The sequence below is a fragment of the Lactuca virosa genome, chromosome 4 (assembly GCF_052849685.1).
Source record: "Lactuca virosa cultivar CGN04683 chromosome 4, Lactuca_virosa_CGN04683_v6, whole genome shotgun sequence".
Taxonomy (NCBI): Eukaryota; Viridiplantae; Streptophyta; class Magnoliopsida; order Asterales; family Asteraceae; genus Lactuca; species Lactuca virosa.
In genome coordinates this window covers 17,195,945-17,211,162 of record NC_136429.1, presented here as the reverse complement: position 1 = coordinate 17,211,162, position 15,218 = coordinate 17,195,945, and the positions used below count along the sequence as shown (strand labels likewise).

At 33.3% G+C, this 15,218-nt stretch overlaps 3 protein-coding genes across 3 annotated transcripts; 2 read left to right on the top strand and 1 right to left on the bottom strand.

Moving 5' to 3' along the window:
* Positions 1 to 748: 748 nt before the first annotated feature.
* On the top strand, positions 749 to 1,494 carry LOC145169421 (thioredoxin H2-like). Its single transcript, XM_079087977.1, has 3 exons — positions 749 to 930; positions 1,018 to 1,140; positions 1,225 to 1,494. The coding sequence occupies exons 1-3, from the start codon at positions 817 to 819 to the stop codon at positions 1,354 to 1,356; spliced, it is 369 nt and encodes a 122-aa protein (XP_078944103.1). The 5' UTR covers positions 749 to 816; the 3' UTR covers positions 1,357 to 1,494.
* Positions 1,495 to 2,496: 1,002 nt separating this feature from the next.
* Positions 2,497 to 4,039, bottom strand: LOC145169420 (uncharacterized). Its single transcript, XM_079087975.1, has 2 exons — positions 3,394 to 4,039; positions 2,497 to 3,193 (listed from the first exon to the last, which is right to left on the bottom strand). Exons 1-2 carry the CDS (start codon positions 3,933 to 3,935, stop codon positions 2,731 to 2,733), a joined length of 1,005 nt encoding a protein of 334 aa, XP_078944101.1. The 5' UTR covers positions 3,936 to 4,039; the 3' UTR covers positions 2,497 to 2,730.
* A 6,518-nt stretch (positions 4,040 to 10,557) lies between these two features.
* Positions 10,558 to 11,488, top strand: LOC145104148 (uncharacterized). The gene is made up of 2 exons (XM_079041430.1): positions 10,558 to 10,792; positions 10,875 to 11,488. The coding sequence occupies exons 1-2, from the start codon at positions 10,558 to 10,560 to the stop codon at positions 11,486 to 11,488; spliced, it is 849 nt and encodes a 282-aa protein (XP_078897556.1).
* Positions 11,489 to 15,218: the final 3,730 nt, after the last annotated feature.

The window sequence follows — 15,218 nt, the reverse complement described above, 5'->3', positions numbered from 1 at the left end:
AAGAATCCGATGTCTTGGGTCCCAAAACATTATAGTAAATATTCTAATAGTAGAATGTTACAAATAATCTTATGCCTTCGGTCCCCCAAGGGGAATCAGATTTCAGGAATGGAAAACGGTTAATGTCATAAAGGGTAATACACTATTTGTTTTTGTTTTTACAAAATATCATTGTTCTAAAAAATATCATAAATGGGTAACAAACTATTTGTTTTTGTTCATAAAATATCATTGAAATAATGATATTTTGTGAGGAGTAAGACATAAAGATAAATAAAAGTGAGCACTAAGACATAAAGATCAATCAAATGTAGCGAGTAAATCAAAGTGAGCAATAAGACATAAAGATAAATAAAAGAGCCTCAAAATCCGAGACTCTTCAAAAGAGATAGAGACAAATAATGGGGAGTAAGTAAAATGTGAACACTAAAACAAAAGCGAAACTCTACCTAGTTTGATTGATTACCTTAATGATGAATCATGGACTTGTACACGTGAAATTAACAACCAGAATCTTATTCTAGTCCATAAAAATAAGTTATCACATTAAGCATTTACCTTGAATAGATGTACACGAACAAATGGAGTGCAACTATAAAAGATCATACAACCTTTATGCTTCCAAGTACTTTTCATTAGTTTAAAAACTAACGGTTCAAATTCATTAGCAACTACAAATAGAAAAAAGAATCCTATACCATGTTATGATCTAAAACAGATCTCCCACTCCTGAATTCAGTTTGCAATCTGTATATATATACACACACATACATATATGTATACAAGAACTCAAATTATACTCAAGAAACAAGAACCATGGGAGCTCAGATTTCCTCACAACAAAGATCAGATGATGGAAAAGTAATTTCGGTTCATTCTTTAGATAACTGGAATACACAATTTCAAAGCTCTAGAACATCCAACAAACTGGTAAGAAACCTTAGTATGATTTCTGACTATGATTTATATGATATTTTGAGAAGATGATTGAATTTCTACATACCATGGAACCTGTAGATGGTGATTGATTTCTCAGCAGCCTGGTGTGGCCCTTGCAAGTTTATCGAACCTGCTGTTCATGATTTAGCAGTTGAGTTTTCAGACGTGGAGTTTATCAAGATCGATGTCGATGAGTTACCTGTAAGTTGTTCAATTCCTGATGATTATGATTGTTGAAATTAGGATTAGGGTTTTTGAATTTTTGAAGGATTTTGGAATGAACAGGATGTCGCTAAGGATTTTGAAGTACAGGCGATGCCTACGTTTGTATTGGTGAAGAAAGGGAAAGAACGTGAAAGGATTGTTGGGGTTAAGAAAGATGAACTTCAGAGGATGATTGAGAAACACAGGTTTTGAAATCGATACATGTGTTAATGATATACAACAAATCACGATTGCGCTATTTTAATGTTTGAATAAAGTTTTTAAGTGCTTTCATTCTATACAACATATATTGTGTGACTATTAATAAAAGTATTTGAGTGTTGATTAAAATGTGTATAAGATGATTTTTTGGTAATAAGAAACTAAATTTCAGATTGACGACTACTTCAAAAAGAGTAAGTCCATTTCCGATTTAATTGTTACTGTTGTTGTGTATGAATTATGGAGAAGACATTAATCAAGTATGATTACACCTTCTAGAATGAATTTTTTATCAACTAAAAGCACTTGGTTTACGTAACTTTATAATTGAAGATCTAAAGCTATAATAAAATCGGGATTAATACTAATACTATATGAAAAGGCCAACTTTATATAACAAGCTAGTTGATAAAGTAACAGAACTAATACACTTATAAAATTGACATAAAGATGTAAAGGAAATGAACATGTTATAGTATATATGGAAAATTTATGGAAAAACCCTTATAACTTATTAATAAAACATCTCAAATAACTTTTTAAAAGCTAGTTAAGTCATTTCAAATAGCTTTCTAAAAAGCTAATTTATAAACTTATGGTATCAAGTATCAACAAACACTACATTACAATAAATTAAAAAAATAAGATAGTTTATCAGCATTCACGACCAATCCAATCTAACTCAACATTCAACCATATATCATTTCATTGTAATGTTTTCCAATTAAAAAAAAAAAATCAAATATCTTACTAAAATGGAACAAAAGAACCTAATGCTTAAACCTCTTGGAACAATTTGATAATACAAGATAAAACTTTATTAGATACACAAACAACCAATAAAGTGCAAATCCTGTGACAAAAATACCCAAAACTGATCTAAAAAGAAATCCGTAAAGGGATTTTATAACTTGTGTTATTAATCTTCATAATAAATGCATTTCACATTTAATTATGGTAAAAAATTTTGTAATTAATACTCGTAGTAATAGAAATAGAAACAGAAGAAAAACATTGTTTTTTATTTCCACCAAATCAATAAAACCGTTATATACAACATGAGGCCAAGATTTCCATATTTTGCATAAAGAAGAACAATCAATAATGGTTTAGTAGGCAATAAATAACTAGTTAAACAAAGAACAGGGATAACTTGGAACACAAAATGTGTTCAATCCCCCCAAACTTAGAAATTCAATATACAGATAATAGAGATTATTAAGTTAGCTTAAGATCAAATAAGACTTGAAAGTATTTCTACTATGCACAATTATCTCTCTGATAATACCAACATTTATGTACATTTGATAGTGCTTCCATTGTCAACGGTTAGAGGTAAGGTACTCACAGTTTTCAGATCGGAAATTAGTCATCAACTCTGCTTCCTCCGCCACCTCCCAACACCCTTTTCAGATCTGATTTCTGGTCTCCGGTGAGCCTTGAAGGGAATTTGATATCGATCTTGATCCTCAGGTTCCCTTTCTTACCAGGTTCTTTAGAAATTGGCATTCCTTCGTTCTGAATCACTTCCTCATGGCCTGGTTTGATCACTTCAGTCAACGGAATCATGAGCTGTCTGCCGTCCAACGTCACCACCTTGATTGTTCTTCCGGTGAGAGCTTCCAAGAGTGTGATTCGTTTGGTGAAGACTAGATCGTTTCCATCTCGTTTGAAAACGTCATGAGGCTTCTCGTCTACAACGAAGATAAGATCTCCGGGAGCAGCTCCGGGTTCTTGGTTGCCCTTTTCCGGGAATGTTATCTTCGTTCCTTTTTTCCAGCCTGGTTTGATGTGTATCGGCAATATCTCTTCGAGAGTCCCTGGTTTGCTGCAATTGCAACTCCAATACTAATGTTTTAGAATTAAGAGATCTAATTCCGTTTCTGAAAACAGAAGAATTCAGCAATGCAGATGCAGTAGCAAAAAAACAATTTCAAGGGATTAGTTGATAAAAATGTTCATCAATGGAATCCTAAACTTAAATTTGATGCGAGTGGTGAAAAAGTATGTTGGATTAAAAGGCCATACCCGGAATCATCAAGAACAATTCTCGAAATCTGCATTTTACGTTTGGAACCTTTATAAAGCTCCTCCAAACTACAACTAAGTTTATTCTCTACCGTCTCCGCTTTCCTCACACTCTTTTGATTAGAATTCTTCAACACTCCAGCTGGATTCCCCTTCTTCTTCCCACCGCCGCCGCCGCCTCCGCCGCCAGCATCAGATCCGTAGAAAAATTCAGCGAAAATCTCATCTGCATCACGCGGATCAAACCTAAATCTCGACGTGGATTTCGTTGTGCCTCTATAAGTAGGAGACGATTCATCAAATTGGCCCGATTTGAGACCTTCCTCCCCGTATGAATCATAGATCTGACGCTTTTTGGGGTCGCTGAGGACATAATACGCCTCAGATATCTGCTTAAACTTGGATTCAGCGACTTTATCATCAGTGGAAGCAATGTTCTTGTCAGGATGCCATTTCATGGCCAATTTCTTGTACGCTTTCTTCAAATCTTCATCGCTAACTGTGCGATTGACTTTGAGTATGTTGTAGTAATCGACACCCATGATTTAATTTTGATTTCCCCCAAAAATTCTCGAACAAAATGAAGAATTTGGGTATGTATGTATATGTATATATGAATATGAACGGTGATATCTATATGATATGTGGATCACAATGTATAGGTGGCAACGATTAGACGGACAAATCACGGCGTGTCGGCCGGTCGTTAAATAATTAACGTGTTCTTGACAGTGAGGGTGGGCTATGTTAGAGTTACATGTACGCCTCAATTTCTATGATTTTACTAAATTTTATTCTATTAAATAAGAGAAATTAAATATCCTCCTGATACAACACTTTTTTTTTAGTTTAAAAATAAAATTTTTCTAAAATTAATTTTATGACAAGATCACTAGTGAGATGGAGGAAATTGTAAAGTCTCGATATTTTCAGGAGAGTTGTACTTTAGTTCCAAAAAAGACAAAATTTCAAAAATGGTCCTTGTGGTATGCATTTTTTTGGGGTTTTAGTCCAAATCTCGACTTTTTTGGATCGGTGGTCCTTATGAGCTGGTTTGTTTGTAGTTTTGGTCCCTCGGAAAACATAAAAGACTAATTACCCTTGAGGTATTTCTTTTTTCATTTTTCTTTCATTTTTTTTCTCTATTTTTATAATTAAAAAAGTTAAGAAATCTCTCTGTCCCATCTCAAGAAATCTTGAGAGAAACCCGTCATCATCATACTTTCAAAGAATAGATCTCACAAAACATAAACAAACCACGACCACTTTAACCTCCACATACTAGTCTTCCCTTAATCAAATGAAAAAAAACCAAGAATGCCTCGCCGGAATTAACCAAGGAGACAACCGGAGCCACCATAGCTATAGTTGATAAAATGGTTGGGAAGGATGGGTAGAAATCAGAAGTCTATAATCGAACTCCATGAACAGATTATATCTAAAACTGAAGATCTACACTCACACACTAATCCTCTGTTTTCATTATCTGTTTTTTTTTCCCTGGACTCAACACCCCGCTTTGAATTTCTTTTTCTCCTCCGGTGAATTGTTTTGTCCAACAGATGTTGACATCTTTTTGAGTATTCTTCTTTCTCAATATTTTTAACAATGAACACAAAATCAAAAACCTTATTACAAATAAAACAACTACAGGGAATCAATGTCAAAATTCAATCAAGCCCATCAAATCTACAACAGATCAATTCATATAAAAGGGGAGTGAAGTTCATCGTTTTTTACATCAAACCTTAAAATCGAGTTCAAAGGAAGGTCAAGGTTGCCACGTTCATCGCTATTACCTGGTGATCATTAAGAAGATGGGGCCAAAGCATCTTTTCAATATCGTTTACATGCTCTTTTATCCCAAAAAACAAGATACATTTCAGATTCTGTCTTGCAAAGAAATCAAAATCCCTACAAATAAAGGTCCAACAGTGGATGACACAAGTTGTGAAAAAAGGATTAATCCCAAACACAATCCCGATCTTCATAGAACTAAAACATCTCATTGAGAGCACAAACAACCCTCTTTTTAGGATCCCTAATGGAATGCCTTCGAATCCTTCTCAAAGACTACAAAAATGAGATCGATCAGATGCTCGTTGCCGATAAACAGCTCCAGAAAGAGCTAGTTTACGATATACAAAAATACGAGTCAATGAAGTCGAGATCCACGGCGGCTAAAGTTGTTGGGAAGGGCGTGAATGGAAATAACGTGATTGCGACCTCGAAAGTAACGTCGACAGTGGTTGGTGCATTGGCGGAGGTGACGACTAGGTCTGTGTTGAGGGGTGTGAACCAGGGTGTAGGGATGTCGTCGCTTAGTGCCATTAATGTGTCAAAGCTTAAGTCGACTACAGTGGGTGTAAGCAAGCTTAAAGGGAAGTAGGCGACGGTGCTTGAGTCTTTGAGGAGAAGACAATATTTTGAGAGAGAGAGAGAGAGAGAGAGAGAGAGAGAGAGATTTATTTAATAAAACATTAAATTAAATAAAAAAACATAAAAAAAATATATCAGAAGGGCATTAAAGTCATTTCACTATTCAGATGGACCAAAAACGCAACGAAACTAGCTCAAAAGGACCATCAATCCAAAAAAATCGTGGTTTGGACTAAAACCCCAAAAAAATACATACTACAGGGACCATTTTTGCAATTTTGTCAAAAAAAAAATTGAACATAAAAAGTCCCAATTATTTGTAAAAACACGATAATATGTCATTTTCTGTTAAAAGAAAAAAAAAATTCTGTAAACTTGAGCCAAAATAAAGTAATCGAGACTTTTATGTTAAAAAAAATCTTAAGACTAAAATGTAATTTTTCCGAAAATATTGAGACTTTTCTGACAATTTTCCATGGGATGGATTCTAAATACATACTATATTTTTTTTGAAACCAGATGTTAATTTGGGTCAATTTCATTTTCAAATGTTTCATATCAATTTATTATATATATTTAACAGATTAGTATTGTTTTTAAAGTTATTAGTAGGAAGTGATTTAATGATTTCAAAGTAAGTTAGGATGTCATATCATTATATATTTTTCGGCTGAAACGTTATTTCGGCTGAAATATTAGTGATGTAATGATTTTCGACTGCTTTTTTATTTATAAGCCAGTTTATGAGTTATCTTAAGATAATTTATGAACAATGATAAACTATTTTTATGATTACCAAAAATAAATTACAGTAAGTTAACTTATAAACTAATTTATTGGCCTTAGAATCTTAGTGTTATTTAGCAGAAATAAATATCAAAGAATTTACTTATTTTCAAATAAACTAGGAACTGTCCATTCCATGTTGTCCATAAAATACTTTTATAACATAACCTAAAAATGTGGCTTTTTTGGGCTAAAAACTTAAAAAGAGTATCTAAAATCCCTGTTTAATTGGCTTAAATTGCTCAAAGTTTTTCATCTCATTTACGTTTCCGTTTTCTTGGTATTCAATAATTTACTTTTTTGTCATTAAAAGCGACCAAAATAAGAAAAGTTATTAAACAGAATGAGTGCCTTGTAGTTTCATTGTTATATGGTTATCACGAATGCGTAAATAATTATGTTCTGATAAAAACTTTACCTAAAATGAAAAATGATTTATATTTTGAAACAATGGAAGATAGATATTGATGTATTTATTTGAAACACAATAACTTTATTTTCAAAAAATTAAGACACATTTAGTCGAATTTAATGTTAATGCTTTTATTTTGAAACCATGGAAGATAGAAATTGATGTGTATTTATTAACTCAATTGTTGAACTATTAAATAATTGATCAAGAGATGTGATCTGATCTTAAGAAAATCTTTGCAAGTCAATTCATAGTCTAATTTAATATCAATGGTGATGCACGAAATTCTCAAATAATTCTTCTTTTAACACACACACACACACACACAAAAACGATTTTGATTCTTATTTTATTGGCTTCAACGGTTTTAGGAATCAGGATCATGCCTCTAGTTTGAAAGGTAAATTTTGCGAAGTACAATCAAAAAACAAAATCAAATATTTCTCATTTAAGATCAATCAAATTTAGTTTGGTGTTTCTTAATTCGAGAAAAGCATTACTCGTGATAGTTAGAACTTCTCGCATCAATCACTTAAATATCGTATAATTGTTTATTATTGTTATTATTATTAACAAGACATTCTGGATTTAAAAGAAATAAGATTATTATTTTTTGTAATCAAATAAATATTACAACCAAATTCACATCTCCAAAAGTAACAAGATATTTTAACCTTTAATGCAACCAAAAAGTTTAACTAACAACATTGTTACGTCATGTTGTTCTTCATCAAACAACAATAAAATTTCAAATAAGGATTGGAAGTGTTTGTGTATCCCACATAAGCAAGACATGAGATAAGGGGAAAAACCGAGAAATTTATTTATCTGCTTCTAAAGAAGGAAAAAAAAAAGGAAAACATCTACACAAATAATAGCAGTTATTAAAATAAAATAGATTTTTTTAGAAAGTGAGAACTTTAATGAGATGAGGGCCTTCAAGATTCTATATTAAATATAAAATAAAATGGGGATAACTATGAATCATGAATATCTAACACATGCTCGAGGGTCCGACTTATGATTGTGATTTTAACGGTATCTCTAAGCAACACGTTGCCAATTAGTTCGATAGTAGTTAGGTAGGCGTACATGACCGGAAACTACAAGAAAAGACACTTCATGGCCAACCAGGTTGTTTTTTCGTTGTTGTTTCCAAATGAATTATTTGTCGTGTATGTGCTGATGTATTATAAATATTACATAGGATAGTAAACATATGGATAATTCCATTTATTTAATGAGTATATACGATCGATTACAAGAAAAAGATTGATGTTTGTAAATATACATATATGAGGCCTAATAAAAGTTTTGGGGATCGGAATTTATTTTAGAGAAAATGACAAAAATAGCCAAATATACTAATTACTTTGTAGAAAATAGCCAAAAAAAAAATAGAAATTGCAAATTTGGCCACATAAATCGCAGATGAGTATTTTTTATAATTTTTTTTGTATATATATAGGGGTTTACCAGGCTTAAATCGCAGATGGACAGAGTCCATCTGCGATTTCCTCTCTATTTCATCTGCGAATTTATGTTTTTTTTAATTTTTTTTTTTATTTTGACTATGAAATCAATTGGTTTGACTACGAAATAACCTTACTATATATAAACTTTTGTAGAAAATTATCAGTTTAGTTGTTATTTGTTTAGGAAATTTCTTTAAAATCTCTCTAAAAAAATGATTGAATATTTGGTTTGTCTTGTAACCGGTGGGAGATGACAAGTTATTGAAACAAATCTGGAATACGTATGTCCACAGGGAGGTATTTCTGAATTCGCTTTGATATTTTCTTAGTATATTAGTTATAGTGATTTTGTATCTTTGGTGAGAAGCAAAATTGGTTTGTTAGACAAATATAAAATTAGTCTTCGTTTCCATCATCCTGAATTGAATTATTATATAGCTATAGTTGAAGACATGAATGTTAGAATGTTGATAAATGTAATCAAATGTAGTGGAGGAAGGGCTGTGAAAGTGTTTGTGGTGGTTGATGAAGGAGATGAGGTTAATGAGGCTGGTCACAGTGGAAATCAGCCGGTTGGTAATTTATGCAGCTATAAAGGGAGCAACGATCTGATAGGTACTTTCAATACTCCTAGTGTAACTCAATTTCACAGTGTTGCTGAAAATGTTAATGTTAGTTATTCACCTATTCACTATGTGGATCCTGAGAACTACAAGTATGTTGGTGATGATGATGTTGGTACATATCTTAATGATGTGGGTGGTCGTTGTGTTGATGTTCCCGAACAAGAAGTTAAAGTTATGAATAGGCGTGTAGTAGATAAAAGTAAAAAGAAAAAAAATTGAGTCAAAAAGATGAAAAAAAAGCATGTTTATAGGGATTATGTTGATGTTGCTGATGTACGTTTAGATATAACCGACTTACAAAGCAATTCAGATAGAGATGAGTTGGGTGATGAAGTTAAAGCTAAGTTTCCCGATAACCTTTTTTACGGTATGCCCCCTGTACCAGCATGCCCAGTTGATATTAATGAAGATATCCCAACACAGATGGTAGACATCAATCTTCAAAAGATTGAATGTGAGAGTATATTTAAGAACAAAGAACTTTTAAAGCGGTGTATTGGTAAAAAAATGTCTTCGAGAAGGTTTTCAGACGAGGACAAGTAGATCCACCAAATCAAGGTATGAGGTTGTGTGTGTTTCGAAAAATTGTTCTTGGTTACTAAGAGCAAAAGCAATTAAAAATTTTGATGGACTTTTCCAAGTGAATAAATTTGTTGATGTACACACATGTTCTTCAACAATTTTGCAACCTAATCATCGACAAACAAACAAATATGTTTTGGGTGAATATCTTGCTGATGTTTTGGCTGAAGATTATAGTAGAGTTTATCGGGGAAAAGATATTATTAATGATATGAATGCTCAATTGAATATCAATATCTCATACCATCAGGCATGGCGTGCGAAGCAATATGCATTGTTGTTAAAGGGGTACGAAAGAGGATTCTTTTACCAAACTTCCGACTTATTTTCACAATTTGGTCAAACATAATCCGGGTACGGTGAAACATATTAAAACAGATGATGATGATCGCTTTGAGTTTTTGTACGTCGCACTTGGTTGCTCGGTTAGTATTTTAATATTTTATTATTTTTTCATTTTTATTTTGGTGTATTTGAATAGATATACAATGTATTGTAGGTACGCGCTTTTGTCAAATTTTGTAAACCGACCCTTGTAGTAGATGGAGCCCTCTAAAGGGCGAGTTCAAAGGTACCATGTTACTTGCAGTTACTAAGGACGGACAAAACCAAATATTACCGGTTGCATATGGTATATGCAAAAATGAGTGTACAGATTCTTGGACATGGTTTTTTCAAAAACTACGTGATTGCATAGGCAATATGCAGGAGCTTACAATTATATCTGATAGGTCTCCATCTATAGCAACATCCGTTGCCAACATTTTTCCTCACGCTCATCACGGAATATGTGGTGTCCATTTGTATTTCAACATAGTATCTAGATTCGGGAAGAGTAACACAATTAAAGGAATTTTTTTGGGAGGCTTGTAAGGCGTACACAGTTGATGCTTTTAACGCTATCATGGATGTTATGAAAAAGACAAAAGAACCAGTATGGGAGTACTTAAAAAGTATAAATCCAGAAACTTGGTCAATGACACATTTTAGAGGGAACCGATACAATCTTATGTCGTCCAACAATGCGGAGTCTATAAATGCATTATCTAGACACACACGTAAGGTGCCGATACTTATGTTGATCGATTTTTTTCGTGCAACAATGCAACAATGGTGGTTTCAAAGACGTAACTTTGCAGGTATTAAGTTAATTTTTAATATTAATGTTTTATTAATTTAATGTTGTTGATCTTAATTTCTTCATTTTGCCTGTTTTTTTAGCGGAAGCAACAACAACACTCACCCATTGGGTCGATGATATTGTAAAAGAAAACAAAAAAACTTTTAGTAAGTGGGATGTTCGCATGATCTCAAATACGAAATGCGAGGTCAAAAAGGGGGCACAAAACGTGATTGTTGACTTCCAACATATGACATGTACATGTAGGCATTGGCAACTTGATGGGATACCTTGTGGTCATGTCATAAGATGTTTAACAGTGAACAATTACCAAGACTGCTCGAGGTATGCATTAAATGCTTACTTTACCGAAACACTGAGGAAAACGTATGAGGAATCAATAAACCCTTTGTCAAAGCCATCCGAATGGGATATCCCCGATGATTTGATGATTATTAAGCCACCTATAATGGATAAACGTCAGCCAGGCAGACCAAGAAACACAGACCACATTCCATCCCAAGGCGATGGTCCAATTAGAAAAGAGTGTTCTACATGTGGTCAACAAGGACACACGAGAAACAATTGTACTGGAAGGGTGTCCGGTAGTGGAGCACGTCACACAATTTCTACTGCAGAAATGACATTTAATATTGGTGGTTCAGCGAGTTGCTCACAAACCTATGATGCTGATTTTGATATAAAACAACCTTGAAATGAAGAGTTGTTAACTTATTATGTATTGTAATTTTTGTATTAAATCTTACAAGACATTGTTATGCTTTCATATTTTAGTTTAGTTTGCAGATTATAACAATTAATGAAGCTTTTATATTATAATATTTAGTTTGCAGATTATAACAATTACAAGATGTTATTTAAAAAAAATAACAAACGATTCTTTTGCACCCTAAGGTGTATCATGATAATATTACAACATTTTTGTAACTAATTTTTAAACTCGGGGAACTGCAATGGGTACTTCTCTTTCTCGATTGTTATATAGTCATCCCTAATTCTCATTTTATCTTCCAAACGATCCTTTTGCACCATAATGTGTATCAACTGCTCGTCCTTCTCAACAATCCATTTTTCAGTCGTTTTGATTGCCTTCTTAGTCTTTTTTATCCATTCTTCATGCTCTTTGATTTTGTTTTTATTGAGGTCTATCCATTCTTGAGCTTGTTTGCATTCCGATGCAATATCATTACCACGTTGAGTGAGAAGTCGGGATGACTCTTTGTCCTCTTCTTGTTGTTCTTCAGCCTTCTTCAATTCTTCAAAATTTTCATCAAACATATATGGCCCGGCTGAAGAGGGTGTAAAAAAAGGGTCGACCGAATCACAGTAGTAACAATCTACTTCGTTGCATGAGCAAACTTCGAATTTGTGTGAGGAACTCATAATAAAGTCGACATTATAATAAACTGGTGCTATAAGTGGTATTTATACATACTAGTCCAAATGCTACCATTTCGTAGTCAGAGTTGTAATTCATAGTCCAACTTTGAAATGACTAGACATTAATGACAAGTCACTGTAGTAACCTGCAAATCGTAGTCAAACTCTGAAGTGACAAGACGTAAATGACTGTTTGACATGATAAGTCACTGCAGTAACCTGCAAATCGTAGTCAAACTCTGAAGTGACAAGACATAAATGACTGTTTGACATGATAAGTCACTGCAGTAACCTGCAAATCGTAGTCCAAATGCAACCATTTTGTAGTCAAAGTTGTAATTCATAGTCCTGTATTTATTAATATAAATAGATGTTTAAGATCTAAAAACCAAACACCCATATCACCTAAACGAAACCAACTCCCATATTTAGAAATGTCGTCGAATGCAGCAAGTTCTTCGAATGAAGTACCTGGTTCCAATTCCGAACAACCATGGACGAAAAACGAGGTGTTGGTTCTAACACGATGCTGGCTAAGTGTTAAGGATGGTGTATCATTACTTGCTGCCCCGCATTGCCTAGTAGGTGATGAATGGACCCGCATAACAGCTTTGTTCAACCATGAGATGGGAGAAGGACAACAACGACAACAATCAGATGTTGTTACTAAATGGATGGATGTAAAGGAAGAAGTCACATGGTTCAATCGAGCGTATAATTATGCGAAAAGTACCAAACTTCGTTGTCGGGACGAAGATAAGTTCTTGGAAGTTGTTACAGATTTTTACATTTGTGAGCGTGAAGGCAGACTTCGAATATGAGGAAGTTTGGAAGGTTGTTAAAAATAATCAGTATTTCATGTAGACCGCTCTATTTTCCGTTAATAATAACCCATGGACTTGTTTTTTATTTTAATGCTTTGTTTGTAGTAATGTTATAAGTTTAATGTTTCATGTAATTGTTGTTAGTTTAATAGTTTAAGTTTAATTCGTTGTTTTTAATAATGTTTGTAATGGTTCATGGAATTGTTGTTAGTAATGTATTGTGAAAACTAATGCAATGAGCATTTATTAATTAAAATTTAACAAGGAGATGCATCCAATACATACGTAATACATGAAAATAAATAATTCTGGATCACAACCTCACCGCCTGCTACGTAAGGTTGCAGGCACAACACGGAGAAGTCGTGAACAACAGCAAATGCTGGAGGAGGAACGGGGTTTGTTGATTTAATATCAACCTTCTTTTTTGGTCTTCTTTTTTGCTTCGGTGTCGTGTGCAACTAAAACAATATTCAAATGTTTAGATCTCTATCTTTCAAATAATTCACATAAAAATAAAATTCTATTATTACGATATAAGTTTTTAAATTAAACGAATACCTCGGTGTAAGGAGAGCACAAATACTTTGATGGATTTCGAGCCCTCGGTCTATCGGGTGTAACTTCTTTGCCATCAAAACCATAAGCATCATAATAATTTACATTTCCCGTAATTTTTATTTCATCTTACTCCCACATCTAAATTAATAAGAAAAAATCTCTGATTAAAAAATGTTTCAATCTACTAAAAAAAATTAAAATAAATGTAAGTATAACAACCTCTTTAGCTTCATTATAATCATTTACATCAAACACATCATCATCAAATTTGTTCCTACTACAACCCGCATTCTAATTCCTCTCCTCCAACTCCTACATTAAAATTAACACATTATAGTTATTAACGAAAGACACCTTAAAAATTAATTATTAAAATCATAACTGTAATATATATAATAACCTTGTCGTCTTCAATATCACCAAAAACATTTTCATTTGTATTATGTTTATTCATCACGTCATCTTCTACAACCTACATTTTCAAATATAAAATATGAACACAAATTTTCAAATATATTAATAAATTATAAAAAAAAATATAGCGTGTAACTAACCGGTTGATCAAAATTTGTTTGGAATACTGCAGGCTCCTCAAAACTGATGTTATTCCATAGATCTTCATTATTTACTTCTTCAACAAACACCTCTGTAGGTTCTCGGTTCATAAACACTTGTTGCTCCAGTGCATGTAGCCGTTTCAACACCTCCTCTAAGCTGAGCTTCCCACTGCGCCCACCTCTACCGTGAGAGCGACCACTAGACGACATACTACACGAAGATTCGTCTTGTCTCCTAAAATGGTCCAGTACTGAGGATGAAACTGATTTCCGTTCACCATATACATACTTTTGAAATGACATATAATAACAAGATGTCATCTCATCACCACTCGGTGACATTTTTTTTCTTGGTGGTTGTCCCTCCTAAATAATTTAACATATTAAAAATGCATATAAAAGTATAATAATGAATTTTATTAAAAATTAAAAAAAAATTATAAACCTGTGTCTTTGAAAAAAATCTTGTTCACATCAACCCATTTCAATTTTTTTGTGCCATTCCATCTTTTCATCCGAGGCATGTCTTTATTTTTTCTCAATACAAATCCACATGCACGAACAGCCGGAAGCATCTCATATATCCATATCTACCATTTTTACAATTATAGTCACTGGCGGACCGTAACAGGGGCTGGGGGAGGCCATGGCCCCCTCGGTTTTGTGCTTCCTAATACCCATATGTATAAATTATTTATAAAAAATTATCCAACACCCAATACATTGAGTCATTGAGTAATTAGGCCCCTCTCGCCCTCTGTTTCAATCGTTAAAACAATTTAAATATTAACAAAAATCTAAACCAATTAACAATGAAACATCCGAAAATCATTCCAAGAATTTAAAAGAGATATTGTTTGGAAAAAGAGTATTGGGAAACTAAAACGTAAAAGCGGTAAAACCCTATAACATTAATAAAAATTATACTCATAATACATAATTCTTATTTTATCTCAAAGAGTTTAAGAAAACCTAAAATTTACTCTGGCCGCTGGAAATAACGATGCCACACAACTGCATCTTCTCCGATCTCCACTGGTCTCCGGCCGTCAGAAATACGTCGCCAGACTGTTGATCCGTGATTTCCGTCGTGTTCTACCGA